At 43.2% G+C, this 22,106-nt stretch overlaps 1 protein-coding gene across 1 annotated transcript in view; it reads right to left on the bottom strand.

Moving 5' to 3' along the window:
* LOC143290281 (DNA topoisomerase 2-binding protein 1-A-like) overlaps nucleotides 1-21,359 on the bottom strand; it is an 84,697-nt gene extending 63,338 nt beyond the window's left edge. Inside the window, exons 1-11 of the mRNA XM_076599626.1 lie at nucleotides 21,059-21,359; nucleotides 18,519-18,613; nucleotides 17,685-17,827; nucleotides 17,014-17,059; nucleotides 12,369-12,455; nucleotides 9,257-9,364; nucleotides 8,655-8,728; nucleotides 4,539-4,669; nucleotides 1,683-1,748; nucleotides 1,212-1,382; nucleotides 172-406 (exon numbers count right to left, since the gene is read on the bottom strand). Of these exons, the coding sequence (XP_076455741.1) occupies nucleotides 172-406; nucleotides 1,212-1,382; nucleotides 1,683-1,748; nucleotides 4,539-4,669; nucleotides 8,655-8,728; nucleotides 9,257-9,364; nucleotides 12,369-12,455; nucleotides 17,014-17,059; nucleotides 17,685-17,827; nucleotides 18,519-18,596 (1,139 nt within the window). The 5' untranslated portion in view covers nucleotides 18,597-18,613; nucleotides 21,059-21,359. The remainder of the gene's footprint in view (nucleotides 1-171; nucleotides 407-1,211; nucleotides 1,383-1,682; nucleotides 1,749-4,538; nucleotides 4,670-8,654; nucleotides 8,729-9,256; nucleotides 9,365-12,368; nucleotides 12,456-17,013; nucleotides 17,060-17,684; nucleotides 17,828-18,518; nucleotides 18,614-21,058) is intronic.
* Between the last annotated feature and the right edge of the window lie 747 nt (nucleotides 21,360-22,106).

Raw genomic sequence — 22,106 nt, 5'->3', positions numbered from 1 at the left:
ATCTTTAACATATGTATCTGACCTTATGCAAGTGTTTATACTTCATGGGCTGCAACTCCCATGTTTACTCGTATGTACACGAGTGGGCTTTTACATGCATGACCATTTTTAACCCGCCATATGGGTCGTCATTCTGTTTTCGGGGGGTGCTGCGGTGTGTAAGGCCAGTACCTGGTAGCACCCATGGTGTTGGTGATCCGGCGGCACTTGTCCAGCAAGGCTCCCTGCAGACCCACGCTGAGGAACACCCTGCAGGAACTCAACACGCACTCTGACCCTGCCTGACTCACGTCCAGCTGCTCAAAGTTGTCCAGGGTCACCTCACTCAGACGTGTCCGCGTCATCGCTGTCTCGTCCACGTGGGCCGTGGATATTGCACTGATGTCCGATATGCTGGGGTTGATTGCTGGAGTAAAACAAGCAACACACACACACACACACAGATATATATATATATATATATAATATGTGTGTATGTACTCTTATTTTTTGCTTTATTTTTATATCATATTCTATCATATCCCCTTGTAAAGAAGGTTCCTTTCTTCCAATTTAAATTCAAGACATCGAATAGGTTACAGACAGCATTTTCTTTTTCTTTTTTTCTCAAGTAAATACTAATCACCACATACATCAATATAAAGAGAAAATAATAGCAAAAATATCAATATGATGTTTGAACAATAATTATAATATTAAAGCCATTTGTCAGTAACAACAACATGCACATCAACACCAGGAGTTCCCTGATGCTGCTTTTACTGTTTAATGAACATCATCATCATGGTCACACTTGCACCAGTGGTGGCATATATAGCAGTTTCAGTGACAGCAAAGCTACCAATACTCAGAATCAGTTTGTAAGCCAATTAACAGTAACTAATTCTGCCACTATTATACTTCATATCTACTAAGCATTATTTCTGCTTATGTAACCACTTTCAATGGAAAAAGAATCTGGGGGTTTCTAATAAGCCTAAATCTCTCTGTGCTAAACTGTTGTAGCTGCTCAATCAAGAGGATTAATGCGGAGGTCTTTCCCTTAACCACACTCCAATACTGGATTCATTAAATTAGCAGCCCCATCTCTTGAGTTAGTGTCCTGTTCTATTCATCTTCTAAGGTAAACCAATCAATGTTTTACGCATATTCATGTCTACCCAGATCTGTGCCCCCCCTCCCCCCCCCACCAAACACAACCCCTAACATACTTGACAGTCTGCTTTTTTCTGGAGTGGAGGTTTTAACCCTGTACACCCCTGGCTTGCCAGTCACAGGGTAGTTCTTCTCCTCCTGACAGTAGTTCTTGTCCAGAGAGTCATACACCCAGCTCAGGTTCACAATGTGGATGCTCCACTTCATGGCGTAGTCATACTTCTGACCTGCACCACACAAAATGTATGTACAAAACACACCACAGCAAACGCACTCAAAATCAAAAAGCAGCTTCGGTTATACATGCATGAAATTTGTTTTTTAAAAAGACATAGATAAACATCTGACAAGTATAATCTATACCAAGTACACTTCTTGTTTGAACACATCATTTTTTTTTTTTTTTACAGTATATTCAAGTGTATACACATGAGCATGCTTGCACACCACACCCCATGTATACATTCTAGCATATTCATAAGCAAGCAGTTTTTTGCTTTTTTGGTTTTGTTTTTTAAGCCTTTTACCTTTCGGCTCTTTCAGAATGAGATGTGTGCATTCATTCATCTTCATTTCTCCAGTGTAAGTTCCACCTGCAAATGAAAATGGTTGGACATCAGTACTAGTATGAACAATTCAAGTCAGAGCAGAGAAATTATTACGATCATTATGATCATTATCATCACTGTTGTTGTTATGGCCCAGCCAACTGCACAGGGGCATACAAATCAGGGCTTAAAACACTGTCAACATCAGTCCTCTGGAACCAGGAAAGAAAGAAACCCAACACAGACAGCTACATGTACAGTCACATCCATCCACATAAACCCTGAACATACCTCTCATACTGACTATTCTGTCCATTTCTTTGCCTGAGAATATAAAAGTAACCATAATAAAATATAGCTGTACAAAAAATTACATAAAAAACAGGCATACATAACCAAACAATGTGAGCAGACAACCCACACGTTCAAGGACCAAATAACAATACAACAAAGTAAGACTGCCCAAGAACAGAGCTATTATTTCCCATCATCACAAACAACAGGAAGCTGTCTACAGAAGATCTGGAGGTAATTCACAGAGCCTTCTTGAGACATTCTGAAGAACTTTCTGGATTTGTTCTAACGTAGAAAGCATTCAGAAAGTGTTGGCAAAGAAGCTTGTTCAGTGAGCTCAAGAGGTGTTCTGGACATCAGTCAAGGAGTGACCCAGAGAGAACGCATACCACAGAGAGACCTTAACACCCCTCTCCCTCACTCCCCCCCCCCTTCACCCCCTCCACACATCACACAGACTGCCTGTAACAACTCCCCTCACTCCCCCACCACAACCCCCCTCCCCCAACCCCCCTCATACCCTTCAACCCCTTCACATATCACATCAACAGCCTGTAACAACACCCCTCACCCTCACTCCCCCCCTCCCATAACCCCCCTCCCCCAACCCCCCTCATACCCTTCAACCCCTCCACACATCACATCAACAGCCTGTAACAACACCCCTCCCCCTCACTCCCCCCCCCCAACCCCCCTCATACCCTTCAACCCCTCCACACATCACATCAACAGCCTGTAACAACACCCCTCACCCTCACTCCCCCCCCCTCCCCCAGCCCCCCTCATACCCTTCAACCCCTCCACACATCACATCAACAGCCTGTAACAACACCCCTCTCCCTCACTCCCCCCCCCCCATAACCCCCCTCCCCCAACCCCCCTCATACCCTTCAACCCCTCACAATCACATCAACAGCCTGTAACAACACCCCTCCCCTCACTCCCCCCCCCCAAACCCCCCTCCCCCAACCCCCCTCATACCCTTCAACCCCTCCACACATCACATCAACAGCCTGTAACAACACCCCTCTCCCTCACTCCCCCCCCCCATACCCCCTTCCCCCAACGCCCCTCTACACCTTCAACCCCTCCACACATCACACAACGCCTGTAACAACACCCTCACCCTCACTCCCCCCCCATAGCCCCCTCCCCAACCCCCTCATACCCTTCAACCCTCCACACATCACATCAACAGCCTGTAACAACACCCTCTCCCTCACTCCCCCCCCCCCCCATAACCCCCTCCCCAACCCCCCTCATACCCTTCAACACCTCCACACATCACATCAACAGCCTGTAACAACACCCCTCTCCCTCACTCCCCCCCCCATAACCCCCTTCCCCCAACCCCCCTCATACCCTTCAACCCCTCCACACATCACATCAACAGCCTGTAACAACACCCCTCTCCCTCACTCCCCCCCCCATAACCCCCTTCCCCCAACCCCCCTCATACCCTTCAACCCCTCCACACATCACATCAACAGCCTGTAACAACACTCCTCACCCTCACTCCCCCCCCCCATAACCCCCTTCCCCCAACCCCCCTCATACCCTTCAACCCCTCCACACATCACATCAACAGCCTGTAACAACACCCCTCACCCTCACTCCCCCCCCCATAACCCCCCTCCCCCAACCCCCCTCATACCCTTCAACCCCTCCACACATCACATCAACAGCCTGTAACAACACCCCTCACCCTCACTCCCCCCCCCATAACCCCCCTCCCCCAACCCCCCTCATACCCTTCAACCCCTCCACACATCACATCAACAGCCTGTAACAACACCTCTCACCCTCACTCCCCCCCCATGACCCCCCTCCCCCAACCCCCCTCATACCCTTCAACCCCTCCACACATCACATCAACAGCCTGTAACAACACCCCTCACCCTCACTCCCCCCCCCCCCATGACCCCCCTCCCCCAACCCCCCTCATACCCTTCAACCCCTCCACACATCACATCAACAGCCTGTAACAACACCCCTCTCCCTCACTCCCCCCCCCATAACCCCCCTCCCCCAACCCCCCTCATACCCTTCAACCCCTCCACACATCACATCAACAGCCTGTAACAACACCCCTCACCCTCACTCCCCCCCCCCCAAAACCCCCCTCCCCCAACCCCCCTCATACCCTTCAACCCCTCCACACATCACATCAACAGCCTGTAACAACACCCCTCACCCTCACTCCCCCCTCCCCCATGACCCCCCTCCCCCAACCCCCCTCATACCCTTCAACCCCTCCACACATCACATCAACAGCCTGTAACAACACCCCTCACCCTCACTCCCCCCCCCCCATGACCCCCCTCCCCCAACCCCCCTCATACCCTTCAACCCCTCCACACATCACATCAACAGCCTGTAACAACACCCCTCTCCCTCACTCCCCAACCCCCCCCCACCCCTCATACCTTCAACCCCTCCACACATCACACAGACTGCCTGTAACAACACCCCTCTCCCTCACTACCTTCATCCCCTCCACACATCACACAGACTGCCTGTAACAACACCCCTCTCCCTCACCTTCAGTTTCCACCAGCTGCTTCACCTTGTGGCGCTCGTCCTGTGTGAGGCCGGACACGGTCACCACCAGACCCCTGAAGATAGGGCAGCGGTACTTGTGCAGGAACCCAGACTCCATGCAGTCCACGTACCTGACCACCACACCACAGCATCCACATCAACTACGCTTCACACAGATTTTTCAGGAGAAAGAAAAAAACATTCAAAGACTTTTCCGTAGCTTTGTCAACGTCAAGGACATTTTACTGTACGTAAATAACATTAACATAAACATGCCCAACTGTGGTAGAGTGAATACAGTATGGCAAGCAAACAATATAATGTCACTTGCTGTCCTGCGTTTTGGTGTGGTCAAGTGTCAGCACAATCTTTATCTCTTTCCCCCTTCTCTCCCCAATCTGTTTGGAGAATGCTATTTAGAATTCTGCTGACTTGAAAGCAACATTACGAGCTGAAAGCTTTTGAACAATCCAGGACTTTTCCAAAAGGATTTTGGTATGCACTGTTTTTCTGGCATACTTTAAAACCCTGGAAAAAGGCCTTTCCACTTTCCCAAGACTTTCCAACGTTATCTGCAGAAAAAATTGAAATAGATGCAGGACGTCAGCTGACGTCTTTGGCAACACTTCATGCACAGGACATCAGATAACATTGACACTGAACAGGTTAATTATGGGAAAAGTGTTTGCTGTCAAACTGATTCCTGCAACACAAACACACACACAAAAAACTCCACTTGCTCTCTCTTTCTAACTCACAGTCACACACACATACACACACAAAAAAATAACAAAGGGACTGGGTCATAAATAACACAATACACACTCTTCAGCTACACCTCTACAATGAAAGAATCACACTTGAATCTGCCCAGCAGTCAACCGACAGATTCTTGCCCATGACAAGTGGAGATTGACACCCCCAGCATTTAACTCCAAGCAGTGCAGAACCTCCTGAGCTGGATGATGTGAAGGCCCAGTGACAGACACAGCTCCATACTGACAGAATAAATCAGTGACAGACACAGCTCCATACTGACAGAATAAATCAGCGACAGACACAGCTCCCTACTGACAGAATAAATCAGTGACAGACACAGCTCCATACAGACACTGACAGAATAAATCAGTGACAGACACAGCTCCCTGCAGACACTGACAGAATAAATCAGCGACAGACACAGCTCCATACTGACAGAATAAATCAGTGACAGACACAGCTCCATATAGACACTGACAGAATAAATCAGCGACAGACACAGCTCCATACAGACACTGACAGAATAAATCAGCGACAGACACAGCTCCATACTGACAGAATAAATCAGCGACAGACACAGCTCCATTCAGACACTGACAGAATAAATCAGTGACAGACACAGCTCCCTGCAGACACTGACAGAATAAATCAGCGACAGACACAGCTCCATACTGACAGAATAAATCAGCGACAGACACAGCTCCATACTGACAGAATAAATCAGTGACAGACACAGCTCCATACAGACACTGACAGAATAAATCAGTGACAGACACAGCTCCCTGCAGACACTGACAGAATAAATCAGTGACAGACACAGCTCCATACAGACACTGACAGAATAAATCAGTGACAGACACAGCTCCATACTGACAGAATAAATCAGTGGCAGACACAGCTCCATGCAGACACTGACAGAATAAATCAGTGACAGACACAGCTCCATACTGACAGAATAAATCAGTGGCAGACACAGCTCCATGCAGACACTGACAGAATAAATCAGTGACAGACACAGCTCCCTGACAGAATAAATCAGTGACAGACACAGCTCCATACAGACACTGACAGAATAAATCAGCGACAGACACAGCTCCCTGCAGACACTGACAGAATAAATCAGTGGCAGACACAGCTCCATACTGACAGAATAAATCAGTGACAGACACAGCTCCATACTGACAGAATAAATCAGTGGCAGACACAGCTCCATGCAGACACTGACAGAATAAATCAGTGACAGACACAGCTCCCTGACAGAATAAATCAGTGACAGACACAGCTCCATACAGACACTGACAGAATAAATCAGTGACAGACACAGCTCCATACAGACACTGACAGAATAAATCAGTGACAGACACAGCTCCATACTGACAGAATAAATCAGTGACAGACACAGCTCCCTGCAGACACTGACAGAATAAATCAGTGACAGACACAGCTCCATACAGACAGAATAAATCAGTGGCAGACACAGCTCCCTGCAGACACTGACAGAATAAGTCAGTGACAGACACAGCTCCATACTGACAGAATAAATCAGTGGCAGACACAGCTCCATACTGACAGAATAAATCAGTGACAGACACAGCTCCATACTGACAGAATAAATCAGTGACAGACACAGCTCCATACTGACAGAATAAATCAGTGGCAGACACAGCTCCATACTGACAGAATAAATCAGTGACAGACACAGCTCCATGCAGACACTGACAGAATAAATCAGTGACAGACACAGTTCCCTGCAGACACTGACAGAATAAATCAGCGACAGACACAGCTCCCTACTGACAGAATAAATCAGTGACAGACACAGCTCCATACTGACAGAATAAATCAGTGGCAGACACAGCTCCCTACTGACAGAATACATCAGTGGCAGACACAGCTCCATGCAGACACTGACAGAATAAATCAGTGACAGACACAGCTCCATACTGACAGAATAAATCAGTGGCAGACACAGCTCCCTACTGACAGAATAAATCAGTGACAGACACAGCTCCATGCAGACACTGACAGAATAAGTCAGTGACAGACACAGCTCCCTGCAGACACTGACAGAATAAATGTCCCTGCAGACACTGACAGAATAAATCTCCCTGCAGACACTGACAGAATAAATCAGTGACAGACACAGCTCCCTGCAGACACTGACAGAATAAATCAGTGACAGACCGAGCTCCATACTGACAGAATAAATCAGTGACAGACACAGCTCCCTGCAGACACTGACAGAATAAATCTCCCTGCAGACACTGACAGAATAAATCTCCCTGCAGACACTGACAGAATAAATCAGTGACAGACACAGCTCCCTGCAGACACTGACAGAATAAATCTCCCTGCAGACACTGACAGAATAAATCTCCCTGCAGACACTGACAGAATAAATCAGTGACAGACACAGCTCCATGCACACACTGACAGAATAAATCAGTGACAGACACAGCTCCCTGCAAAAACAGCTGGTCTGACAGAATAGATCAGTGACAGACACAGCTCCATACAGACACTGACTCAATAAATCAGTGACAGACACAGCTCCCTGCAGACAGTTGGTCTGACAGTATAAACCTAAGAGCCAATGAGGATGGGACCAATGTCATGGCACCATAAGAGTTATACCATTCACAGATCACAGTTCATCAAGTAAAACTAAAATGAAGAACTAAAGAAGAAAAAATGTCAAGAGGATTGAGACAGTGAATTCTGTCTGAGAGGATGTTTGTTAAGTTGAGAAAGGTTAACTGTCCTTTAGCTTTTTGTGGTCTTCAGGGCAGTGAATTCATATCCACTGTGTCAAGGGGCTTGGCATGGGAAGGCAGTGAATTCATATCCAGTGCGTCTAGGGCTTGGCATGGGAAGGCAGTGAATTCATATCCACTGTGTCAAGGGGCTTGGCATGGGAAGGCAGTGAATTCATATCCACTGTGTCAAGGGGCTTGGCATGGGAAGGCAGTGAATTCATATCCACTGTGTCTAGGGCTTGTCATGGAAAGACAGTGAATTCATATCCACTGTGTCAAGGGCTTGGCATGGAAAGGCAGTGAATTCATATCCACTGTGTCTAGGGCCTGATCCTCTCCTTCTCCCAGGAGCAAAACAAACAAAAAAGTCAAATTAAAAATATTAAACTGAAAACTTCAACAAAACTGAAACCTTTAAACACTACACATTTTCCTGAAACCTTTCAAGAAACCACATTTTCCTGTGTTGATGACTCATAAACTAAAAAAAACACTTAAAATATCATACACTGTCACACACACACACACACACAAAAATTAACAACACCTGACTTTGGCCCAACTAACTTTGTAAATCACACCAAACACTCACAAAACTGACCTGTGCTGGGCCATCTGCCAGGCTTCCTTCACCCACTCCATGGACATGATGGGGGTGCCGCGACTGGCAGCCACCTGCACACCGTCAGTGCACACTGAAGTGTGCTGCTTATGTGTCAGTTAACTGCACAATATCCCCACATTCTAGAAATTCTGGGCTTCTGACAGCTCATAAAGTGCATCCTGACGCCTAGAAAATGGAAAGGACACACTGCGGATGAACAGGACATTCTAAGAATGTCTACAGTGAACAAATTAAAAGAGCGAAAACTGTGTACTGGAGCAGCTGACGCAAGGACTGTCTGCTACAAAAGAGTTGTTTCCCTTCCTCACCCCAGAATTGTAGACATTTATGACAAGGTATGGTTGACTCCCCTTCTGTACAGCAATGCAGGCTAGAAAGTGAATCATCAGAGTGATCCTCTGAAGGGACCCCATAGAATTATGGTACAGGTGTGTATTTGTGTGCTGTTATATATGGATGTGTACATGTCTAAATCACCTTGTAGCGAATAGACAATAAACCAAGAAGAAGAAGAAATGATGGAAAGGAGTCCCTGGGACCCCTAAGACGTTCAAGTAATCAGAAAGCCTGACACTCACAGTGTACTTCTGGCTGCCCACTTCCCCAGCCACCAGGTGGGTGACGTCGTCCGTCAGGTGACAGATGGCTTCCCCCGCCATCAACTTCACCAGGTCGTGCACCTGGTCCTGACACAACACACACTTTTCACTGACAGCACAGTGTTCACACATCATACAGTCTGTGTTGTACACCTGGTCCTGACACACAACACACACTTTTCACTGACAGCATAGTGTTCACACATCATGCAGTCTGTGTTGCACACCTGGTCCTGACACACAACACACTTTTCACTGACTGACAGCACAGTGTTCACACATCATACAGTCTGTGTTGTACACCTGGTCCTGACACACAACACACACCTTTCACTGACAGCACAGTGTTCACACATCATACAGTCTGTGTTGTACACCTGGTCCTGACACACAACACACTTTTCACTGACAGCACAACACATACAGTCTGTGTTGTACATCTGGTCCTGACACACAACGCACACCTTTCACTGACAGCACAGTATTCACACATCATACAGTCTCTGTGTTGTACACCTGGTCCTGACACACAACACACACCTTTCACTGACAGCACAGTGTTCACACATCATACAGTCTGTGTTGTACACCTGGTCCTGACACACAACACACACCGTTCACTGACACTAGTGACAGCAGTTTTCACATATACAGTCTGTGTTGCACACCTGGTCCTGACACAACACACACCTTTCACTGAAAGCACAGTGTTCACATATCATACAGTCTGTGTTGTACACCCGGTCCTGACACACAACACACGTTTCACTGACAGCACAGTGTTCACATATCATACAGTCTGTGTTGTACACCTGGTCCTGACACACAACACACACCTTTCACCGACAGCACAGTGTTCACACATCATACAGTCTGTGTTGTACACCTGGTCCTGACATACAACAAACACTTTTCACTGACAGCAGTGTTCACACATCATACAGTCTGTGCTGTACACCTGGTCCTGACACGCAACACACACCTTTCACCGACAGCACAGTGTTCACACATCATACAGTCTGTGTTGCACACCTGGTCCTGACACACAACACACACCTTTCACTGACAGCACAGTGTTCACACATCATACAGCCTGTGTTGTACACCTGGTCCTGACACACAACACACACCTTTCACTGACAGCACAGTGTTCACATATCATACAGTCTGTGTTGTACACCTGGTCCTGACACACAACACACACCTTTCACCGACAGCACAGTGTTCACACATCATACAGCCTGTGTTGTACACCTGGTTCTGACACACAACACACACCTTTCACTGACAGCACAGTGTTCACACATCATACAGTCTGTGTTGTACACCTGGTCCTGACACACAACACACTTTTCACTGACAGCACAACACATACAGTCTGTGTTGTAAATCTGGTCCTGACACACAACACACCTTTCACTGACAGCACAGTGTTCACACATCATAGTCTCTGTGTTGTACACCTGGTCCTGACACACAACACACACCTTTCACTGACAGCACAGTGTTCACACATCATATAGTCTGTGTTGTACAACTGGTCCTGACACACAACACACACCTTTCACTGACAGCACAGTATTCACACATCATAGTCTCTGTGTTGCACACCTGGTCATGACACACAACACACCTTTCACTGACAGCACAGTGTTCACACATCATACAGTCTCTGTGTTGTACACCTGGTCCTGACACACAACACACCTTTCACTGACAGCACAGTGTTCACATATCATACAGTATCTGTGTTGCACACCTGGTCCTGACATACAACACACACCTTTCACTGACAACACAGTGTTCACATATCATACAGTCTGTGTTGTACACCTGGTCCTGACACACAACACACACCTTTCACTGACAGCACAATGTTCACACATCATACTGTCTCTGTGTTGCACACCTGGTCCTGACACACAACACACACCTTTCACTGACACCACAGTGTTCACACATCATAGTCTCTGTGTTGTACACCTGGTCCTGACATACAACACACACCTTTCACTGACAGCACAGTGTTCACACATCATACAGTCTGTGTTGTACACCTGGTCCTGACACACAACACACACCTTTCACTGACACTAGTGACAGCAGTTTTCACATATACAGTCTGTGTTGCACACCTGGTCCTGACACAACACACACCTTTCACTGAAAGCACAGTGTTCACATATCATACAGTCTGTGTTGTACACCTGGTCCTGACACACAACACACACCTTTCACTGACAGCACAGTGTTCACACATCATACAGTCTGTGTTGTACACCTGGTCCTGACACACAACACACTTTTCACTGACAGCACAACACATAAAGTCTGTGTTGTACATCTGGTCCTGACACACACCTTTCACTGACAGCACAGTGTTCACACATCATAGTCTCTGTGTTGTACACTTGGTCCTGACACACAACACACACCTTTCACTGACAGCACAGTGTTCACACATCATACAGTCTGTGTTGTACACCTGGTCCTGACACAACACACCTTTCACTGACAGCACAGTGTTCACACATCATAGTCTCTGTGTTGTACACCTGGTCCTGACACACAACACACACCTTTCACTGACAGCACAGTGTTCACACATCATACAGTCTCTGTGTTGCACACCTGGTCCTGACACACAACACACACCTTTCACTGACAGCACAGTGTTCACACATCATACAGTCTCTGTGTTGTACACCTGGTCCTGACACACAACACACACCTTTCACTGACAGCACAGTGTTCACACATCATACAGTCTCTGTGTTACACACCTGGTCCTGACACACAACACACACCTTTCACTGACAGCACAGTGTTCACACATCATACAGTATCTGGGAACAAAGTAAAGCCTCAGGAACCTCATATGACATGTAAGATATACACATTGTGTTCAGATCATGCGTTTCACCAAATTAGGAATCATACATAACACCAAAAAAATCAAACTGAATCTCTTGAAAATAATACTGAAAGCAATTATTTGCACCAAATGTTTATGGGCCACAGTCACTGATCTGTTCACTGCCTTACATATGTGTAGATAGTGCTTGCACACACACACACACACTAAACTGACCCTTGTCTTCTTGTCCATATTAGTGCAACAAATGACGACTCCCTTCATACACATGCTGTAGATAGGACGCTTTTTCTGTGGTAATTCCTGCAACCAACATATCCATCATTAATAATTCATATTTTTTGTTTGCACCAACTATTATCAAAGTTGAATGTAAAAATAATAAAAGAATCTACTGAGAAGAATTAAGCTCATATAAAATACACACCTAAATTAAAGTTCACAAACAGATACATGCATAAAAATCTAAATGATCAAAAAATGGGAACATTCGACACCTCTGAAGGAGAATAGATATGATGTGGGAAATTATATGAAAATTAGAATGCATCTGTGTCTTTCCTGTGGATTTCTTTTAACTGGAGTTCCAGAAGAGAATATTCTATGTCACTCATCTAAGAATGCAAACCCTCATCCAACATCTTTTAAAAAAAAAATTTTCTTTTTAACCATGTTCTTTAACCTTTACGCTGCTTGAGGCAACGCCCGCCGACTGCAGGGGATCGCCACTGTAGGCGATGCCTGCCGACAAAACTATTAGAGTGACTTCCCAAGACGCTCTTCTCTTCCCTCAATCACATAAAGTCACAAATTTACATAAGGTGAAAGGTCAGTCCTTTACATTCAGCCTCGATATCGTACTGCCTTTGTTTGTGTCATTTTCACCGCGTGTTTTGATGGCAAACGAAGCAAGCTGAACTGCGATCACTCAACACTCCCTATGGACACTCAACCCACTACTTCTAACGAAATTCGTGCTTCACGTCAGTATACTTTAGCTGACGCTGTAAATATTATCATGAATGAAAGTCCAAACTCTCAGTTCACTACTGATAGGAACTCGGCGGAAGTGTGTTGATTCACCGTTCAATCCGAAAGACGAAACACACTGACAACACTGACAAAGAGGAAGAAAGCCATGCACTGAAAAGGAAGCATGTTACTGCTTCAACAGGCGGCGATGTGTGAAGATAAAATCGATGTTCACAAGCATAACTGACTATATGCAACAATCTCTATGCATTAACTTAACATGAAGAAAAATTCTGCAAGATTGACTGAGTGGTTCCAAAGATACAGTAGTTTGAGTACAGCAACCCCCATGTGTCTAAGTCGATCTCTTGCAATCCTCTTGCAATCCATGAAGCTGGTGCTCTCATTTCAATTCCAGTCTAAGAAACAAAAAATCAAAAGGACCTGAAGGTATCAATGCCTCTGTATTAAAACTTGCTCTTCCTTACATCACTGTCCCCCTTACAAGTTACATTCATATACAACGTCAACCTGTGCATCGAACAGGGTATAATTCCCCCTGCTCTTAAATCAGCAAAAGTTATTCCATTACCAAAGTAAAAAAATGCATCAGATCTGAACAACTTTAGACCTATTTCACTTCTGTCAGTGTTGCTGAAACCATTTGAAAGACATATCCATAAACATCTTATGCAATATCTTGAAAAACACAAACTTTTCCATCCTTTTCAGTCAGGTTTCTGACATCGTCACTCATGTCAAACAGCGTTAGTCCGTCTGTGTGATTCATGGTTGTCTGGCATCAACCGCAGTGAAATCGTAGGTGCTGTTTTTCTTGACTTACAGAAAACTTTTTATCTTGTTGACCACAAAATATTACTTACAAATTGTCATTGTATCTCAGAGATGCCACCACGCTGTCCTTTTTCGAATCATTCCTTACTGACAGAACACAACATGTGTTCACCAATGGTAGAGTCTCTTCTATGGGAGCAATAAAAAGTGGAGTTCCTCAAGGATCTGTTTTAGGGCCGCTTCTAATCTGCATATTTATTAATGATCTTCCTTTGTCTTTATCAGGCTCCAGTCATGTGTGACCTTTTTGCAGATGACACTTCCCTTCATTCCAGTGCTGTCAGTATTGCTTCAGTTCAGAATTCTCTTCAAACGGGCTTAAATGATGTTTCTAAATGGTGCAAATCCAACTGTATGACACTTCATGTTCATCCCCCAAAAACAAAGATGTATGATTATTATGCCAAGACAAAAGCATCAATAAAATCCCCTTGTTCTCAACCTGAATGTCGATAACTCAATTGATCAAGTTCACGAGCACCGTGTCTTGGGAGTCATAATTGATGAAGAACTGAAATGGCAAGCTCACACTGATTGTAAAAGGTTGGCACATAGTCTGTTTTTACTCAACCAGCTCAAACCTTTCACAGACAGTAAAGCTCGCAAATTGTTCTTCCACGCTCACTGTCTTTCTCACGTCAACTATGCATCTGCTGTGCTGCAGATGCTCATCTTAAGAAACTAAATTCTCTCCACAAGAGAGCAGCCAGATTAATTCTAGCAGATCACTCACTGTCAACTTTAGAAAAGCAAGCCAGATCAAATATCCTTCCACTTCAAAAACAGCTAGAATTCAACAAAGCATTACTCATGTACAATAACTTGGCACCACAATATCTGAAACACCTGCTTACGTGAGCCTCATGCCGATACTGCTCTAACAAACACATTTTACCATATACCCGAATTGATATGTTCAAAACTAGTTTTGCATTTTCAGGTGCATCCCTGTGGAACTCCCTTCCTTTGCACACAGGCATACGAATGGGCAGTTCGCTATCTATATTCAAATCAAGTCTGCATGATAAATATCTTCACCCCTTGCAACAGTAAATAACTCTGATCTTTTAATTATTGTAGGCAGTAACAAAGATATCAGTTATGTCTCATTTATTGTATCAGTTATTGTTGCTGTTGTTGTTCTTGTTCTTTTCTTGCTTTCTCATTTATCTTTTGTTTTGTTTCTTTTGTCTTTTCTTTTCTTTTTTTCATTCTATTTTTTATGTATGCATAAATTTATTCATTTTGTTCTATCATAATCGTGACAAATGTCCAAGTAATATTGGTGATGGTGGTAGTCACTGTAGTATGTTGTACTTGCCATACATAGATTTCAGAGGCAGTAACAATACTGTACCTTTTGAAAACCCGGATGTTTCTGGAACTTGAATACTGATGACATCTCTCTCTCTCTCTGTGACTCACTTTCCTATCCATCTGTCAGTCTGTGTGTGTGTGTGTGTGTGCATGTGTGTGTGCATGTGCGTGTGTGTGTGTGTGGAGGCGGAGGGGGAGGGGTTCTTTTCTTCATTGTGTATGTCCTTCTGCATGAATACCTTTTCCCTTCATTTATGTGTGTGCTATCTGTAATAGATGTAGATTAGCAAGTACAGATTGGAAGAATAGGATTTGCCTAAAATCTTAATCCTTGAGTAAAAACGTTTTGAGTTCTGAGTTCTTGCACAGGCAATGTCTAGCTGTGCTCTGGCTAAGCTGACCTTGTTTCACTCCAGGCAGGCTGACTGACAGAGAAGTCGGCGGAAAGGTTAACTAGATACAGGCCACTCCACCCCTCCCCTATAAGATTTATAATCAAATGTTAAAAGTCAATATCATAAGTTTATCATATTTAAATGTTAGTAAAATATCAAACACCAATGCAGAGTGATCTAACAACAAAGAATGAAAGATAACTTTAGCCGTTTTAGGACATTTAATATAACTAGTTCTAAAAAATGATCTTGGCATACTTGCTGAGATTTTAAGTAAGCATTTAACACAACTGTATAAACTGTGGGGTCTGTGTCATGTGCATTCCCATGCCTGCAGTCCAGACTGCTTATGTGCCAGTGAGCATATTATAATCTATATCTACATTTTCTCTCTTTTTTTTTTCCTCCATATAGTGAAATTTCATTCCCTTTTTGGTTTTGAGTCATGTAATTTGTTAGTGAGTGATTGAATGATTTAGTGAAAAAGTGAGAGAGAGAGTGTGTGTGTGTGTGTGTGTGTGTGTGTTTATGCGTGCATGTGTGTTGTATGACAAATGTGTGTGTGTGTGTGTGTGTGTGTGTGTGTGTGTGTGTGTGTGTGTGTGTGTGTGTGTGCTTTATGACAAATGAATCAAGTGGACAGCAGGTGAGGAGTGAAAGTATCAAAGTGTAAAGAAATGAAAAAGAATGCACTGCACACATCTTGCACATGGAAAACACCATGTACACCAGGTGAACAGGGAAAGGTAAATCACCACCATTTAACATGTGTTTTACTTTCAGTTTCAGTTTGTCAAGGTATCACTGCATCCAGACAAATCAATATATGCTGCACCACATCAGCAATGCAGATGCTTGACCAACAGCATAACCCAACATCTTAGTTAGGCCTTACAAGTTTCACATTTGTGTACCTATCAGAGTAGATTTCTTGTACAGAATATTGCAAGAGAACAACACATTTGTTGCCATGGGTTCTTTTTCAGTGTGTCAAGTGCATGTTGAATGCATGACTTCCGTTTATAGTCTCACTGGAATGACTAGACGCTCAGTTTGATTTTCCAAACTTGGGAGAAAGGGTGAGACCAGGATTCAATCCCAGACCCTCACACAGTCACAGACACTGTGTTGGCAGATAAGCCACTTAACCACTGGCTACCATCTTCCCCTCTAAAGGGCCAGACTGGGATTCAATCCCAGACCCTGGCAGACATTGTATGAGTAGATAAGTGACTTAACCATTCTGCCACCTTCCTCCCTAAACATGACATGTGTACATCGGAAAATGAAGAGGAACAGAGACAGGCATGACAGTGTCTTACCATTTTGAAGTTGAGGCTGGCCAGTATGCATTGTGGCCCAAACAACCTGCACACAGTCACCATCACTTGCTGAGTCAGGGCAAGCTCTATGCTATATTCCTGTCCATCTTCTCATTCTACAACTAACGAACAATACATTGGTGCCTTTCATAAAATACATAACCAGGCTCATGTGCACGCATGCACGCGCATGCGCGCGCGCACACACACACACAAACCCCTTTGGTAAACCTGTTTCCTTCCTCAGTTCCTGTAGATTTTCAATGGCCTGTTTTCATCTAATTTACAAATGTGCCAACATTTACAATGACCACAATGCAAACAATCATTTTCAAAGATATGAAAACCATCAATAATCATTATGTAAATGATCACTTTCAAAGATCTGAAAATCGTCAGTGATCAACAGTCATTAAGTAAACATCTCATTGATGGCCATGAATTATGTCTTCTTTCCAAGAATTAGAATGTAAATGGTCATCCATGCAATGAAAAACACATGTGCACAAACACACACACACACACAGTTTGAAAGAAAAACAAACAGCATACAGCACATATATCATATAATGTACGTATAACACAAATGACAGCCTGGACACATAAAAAGGAGCATTTAGTCTTCCTCCTGTCTGCCAAGTCTCCCTTCCTCAACACACTTCCTGACTGACCTACAGCCCAGCAGTTTGAGGTGATCAAAGCCAGGCCCTTCAAACGGCTCCATGACGTAGATGTGGTTCTTTCCAGCTGAGTCCACACTCAAACACTGGTCCTGGTCAATCCACTCTGGGCTCAGCCCATGCTCCTTCAGCATCTAACACAGTGACATACCCAGTGATTGCAAAACATCACCATGTAATATGAATATAAATTATCAGAACAAAAAATTAGTAGTGATACTTGATAGCAAAATGAAAATATGATTAAATAATTTTAACATAATGTTTCATCATTTGAAAGACATTATAACTGTAACTCTGTGTGTGTGTGTGTGTGTGTGTGTGTGTGTGTGTGTGTGTGTGTGTGCGTGTGTGTGTGTGTGTTAACAGAGCTTGACAACTGAAAGTGAAAGAAAACAAATAAAACAGTAAATAATTCTTCTGTAATAAAATCAAACAAAATTACTTTAAAATCTTAACATTAATTTTTCTAAAAGGGGGGTGGTGAGTTGGGGATGAGATAATAAATGAAACCTCAGTCAGACACTCTGACTGGAACTAGGTGTCATTTGATTTCTCTTACTTCAAGTTAAGACTCTAAGGGAGAGAGCCTTTTGTTGTGCATGGCATGACTGGAGTTTCATCCCTTATTAATTTTTTTTTTCAATTATAGTATATACTGAGAATAAAGAATATAAACTACTAAAGGTTTCCAACAACTTCAAAGGTGTTAACTGATTTATCCCTCCCTACCCTTCCCATACTATTGTTGGCAAATGAAGGGGAAGGGTAGGAGTAGGAGGAGGAGGAAACAAACACAAGGCAAAGTCTTTTAGTTTTACTCACACTGGATGCTTCCACCAGCCTTGGGTCAAGGTCACCATTCCTCGGCTTCACAAATTTCATGTGAAACTCTTCACCCATGCTGGCTACTTCACTGACTGAAATAAAACAACAAATTATTCTAACGTAGCCTGTAATATAAGTGTGTCAGCTCTCTCTCTCTCTCTCTCTCACACACACACACACACACACACAAAAGGTAAGTGAAGGATCTGAGGATAATTTTCAATCCTCAGTTCAATCTGTCAATGAAAAAATTGGCCTGTTTTCTGTCAGAACTCGTGATTGGAAACAGGGGCTGGGATTCATCTGAGTGTCAGACATCAGACGCTGGGCTGATAGTTCTTGAAAATTATCAAAACATTCAAAATATAATCAGTACCTCGTCCAATTAATTTTTTGCCAGATGTCCTGCATTGCAGTCAATGTTTATGACACAAGATGCATCATTGCATCTGCTTTTATTAGTTTACTTTTGAGTACTTAAGCACTGGCACAACTGAAATAAATTCAAACCAGCATGTATATTATATATTATTATATATATAAACATGTAGTTTATCACCCATTATTATGACAGTGTTTCCTTTGGGTATTCATGTATAAGTTGTTACCATGGCATTGATCTCATACAGGACACTCTTGTGCCTCATGTTGGACTTTAGGGGGTGGGAGAGGTTACTTAGAAGTCAAATAGGCACTCTTTCCATTTCTGACTTCTGTCTCTTGAGACATGGAAGTCAGGTAAATGAAGACTTCTCTTATGAAAGTGTAACTGAAAGTATCAAAATGATTTTTATAGGCAGTTGGACACTTTGTCCTATATATATTTCCAAATGTCCTATTTATTTTCCCTGGGCAAGGACATCAAGTCCCAAGCTTTACAAATTTCAGATTAAACCCTACGTGAGTATTGGTAATTTTATTGTTCACCCTGCTGCCCAACAAAGTCTTGCCATGTTAAAATTTATATAGACATGATCATCAATCAGCTTTTTCTTTTTTTGGTGCAGTCCAACAATCATAAATATCACAGAAAAACAAAAATCACAATAGGGTATTGTTTCCGGAGTTAAAATCTTTTGATAAGACCATCAATCAGTCAGCTTTTTCTTTTTTGTGCAGTCCAACAATCATAAATCTCAAAGAAAAACAAACATCACAATAGGGTATTGTTTCTGGAGTTAAAATCTTTTGATAAGACCATCAATCAGTCAGCTTTTTCTTTTTTGTGCAGTCCTGTAAATATAATGCTCAAAGAAAAACAAAAATCAAAATAGGGTATTGTTTCCTGACTCAGTCATTTGTACCAAACAGATTGAAGAAACATTTCTTTTTCACTAATTTTTGGTCAACTTTTGAGACATAACATCGTCAGAGTATCAATGAAATAAATTTCTATGGTGATCTTCCCTTAGCTATTGAAATTCATGAAATGATAATAAAATACCACTGACTGTCCAGACAAAAGCTGGTAACTTTTGTCTGGGGACAGAAAACAATAAAGTCAAGTCACATGCACAAATGCCTCCATACTGTTCCACTCACTATGCGCATGTGATGAGGAAAGGCAAACTAGATCACTGAACATATTCTCCAGGACAGCAGGAACCTCAAAATTCTGAGCCAGTAGATCTGGATGACATCCACTAGCCACAACTTAACAAAGTTCTGTACATGAAGCTAAATCATGTACACGGACTTGTGGAAGGGCAATAAATCATTTTTCTCCATCTAACCATAGTATTTTCTGCATGAGTGTAACAGCTCAGCAAAATGCACATAACAGTAGCAACTCCACTGAAATAGCATGTGCATGTGTGGTGTGGTGTGGTACATGGTGTGATTGTGTGTGTGTGTATCTGTGTGTATCTGTGTGTGTGTGTGTGTGTGTGTGTGTGTGTGTGCACATGTGTGTGTGAGAGAGCATGGTAATCATTGTCAGTTCATCAGTGTCCTGTGTATACAAAGACAAAGAAACTATGGGTAGAGGTAAACTCAGATACCTGTGTGTGTGTGTGTGCGTGTGTGTGTGTGTGTGTGTGTGTTTGTCTGTGTGTGTTTGCAAATATGTGAAAGTAGTGTAATTGAATGTACAGCAATGATCACTACAAGATACAGATTACTGATGATGTACATGTATACATACACTGATACACAGCATACAATAAGACCAAACGTGCATATCATGCTTGTTAATGTGTCTGTGCGTCTCTCATGTACCATAAAACTTAAAGTTCTTGAAACTGTAACATTTAATTATGCGACCGTGTTGCGTGTATAATTCGATCTACATTCAGCGTAGACAACTTATTTGTCGAATGTTGATCAAGCGTTTCACTCGTCGCGATCTCTAGCACCGACTCTATTTAGTATACTTATATCATTATTTGAAATACACCGATCATTTAAGAAAAGATCGAAACTACCTACGAATCCGCCCGGTACTATTTCACTTGTCCTAATCATAGAAACTTGAATGATTCTCTAAAAGGCCACGTTATGCTTTACAAACACACCATATTAAGTTCATATTACCATACCTTAGATTTTCACTATGCTGCGAACTTCGCATTCAATCGTCAATGGGTCGTCTGCTGGACAATTTCTCCTGTCGTCTGTTTAAATCAATGTGTCGGTTTGCATTCATCTGGAAGTGTAACAATTAACTCCAAACGTATCGCCTGTGTATCCATTTAAAGTCACAAACAGCATTCCAATTTTAAGTCTGAATGAGCTTTATCTATATATGTAATAAATGATGATCTCAGGCAGTGTCGATGAAACGAAGGTCGTATATTCCTTGAACTATGCTCAGTTTAGATTCGTGAAGTGCCGCCATTCCAAAACTTTGATCACGTGACTCGAAAATGGAAGTTTTACAACAATTATATAAGCAGCATCCGAGTGTAGCACGTATATACATACAGCAGCTTTTCAATCATGTGTACAGCGATCCCCAAATTAATATTGTTGTTTCATACTATGTATCTGGACACTTAAAAAAGAAGGAATGGATGGATGCGGAGTGGTTAAAGTGTTGGACTTTCTGTTTCTTTGATTCAGTTTCTCAAGGAGGCGCCTTGGCATTTGGACGATATATATGTCTTATAAATTTACCACATATGCACTAAAGACAGATGCCTGATAGCATTACCCAACGCATTAGTCAAGCTTTGAATGCATGCATATATTTGAGTACCTATAAGAGAGGATTTATTTTGCATAATTTTGCCAGAGTACAAAACTTTGTTGCCATGGGTTCTTTTTCAGTGCACCACGTGCATGCTGCACATGGGACCGTCTTATCCAAATGACTAGACACTCAGTTTAATTTTCCACTCAAACTTAGTAGAAAGGGTAAGAGCAGGATTTGAACCCAGCCCCTCACGGACTTTCAATATGAAGATCCCTGGTGTGAATCACGGTCCTGGAGCTGCCAGTGGTCAGTGGGTAAAGCTGGGAGCACTGAGCTGAAAAACTCTAATACTTGTCTTCTTCACAGCAAAAGCACAGTCATGATCAAGGAGTTACCCATGCACTTACTTGGTTGGCTGACATTGAAAGATAAATGAAATTGGTGCAATGGGT

This window comes from Babylonia areolata, chromosome 15, assembly GCF_041734735.1.
Source record: "Babylonia areolata isolate BAREFJ2019XMU chromosome 15, ASM4173473v1, whole genome shotgun sequence".
Lineage (NCBI taxonomy): Eukaryota > Metazoa > Mollusca > Gastropoda > Neogastropoda > Buccinidae > Babylonia > Babylonia areolata.
The sequence above is the reverse complement of the archived record's forward strand: the minus strand, read 5'-3'. Positions and strand labels throughout refer to the sequence as shown.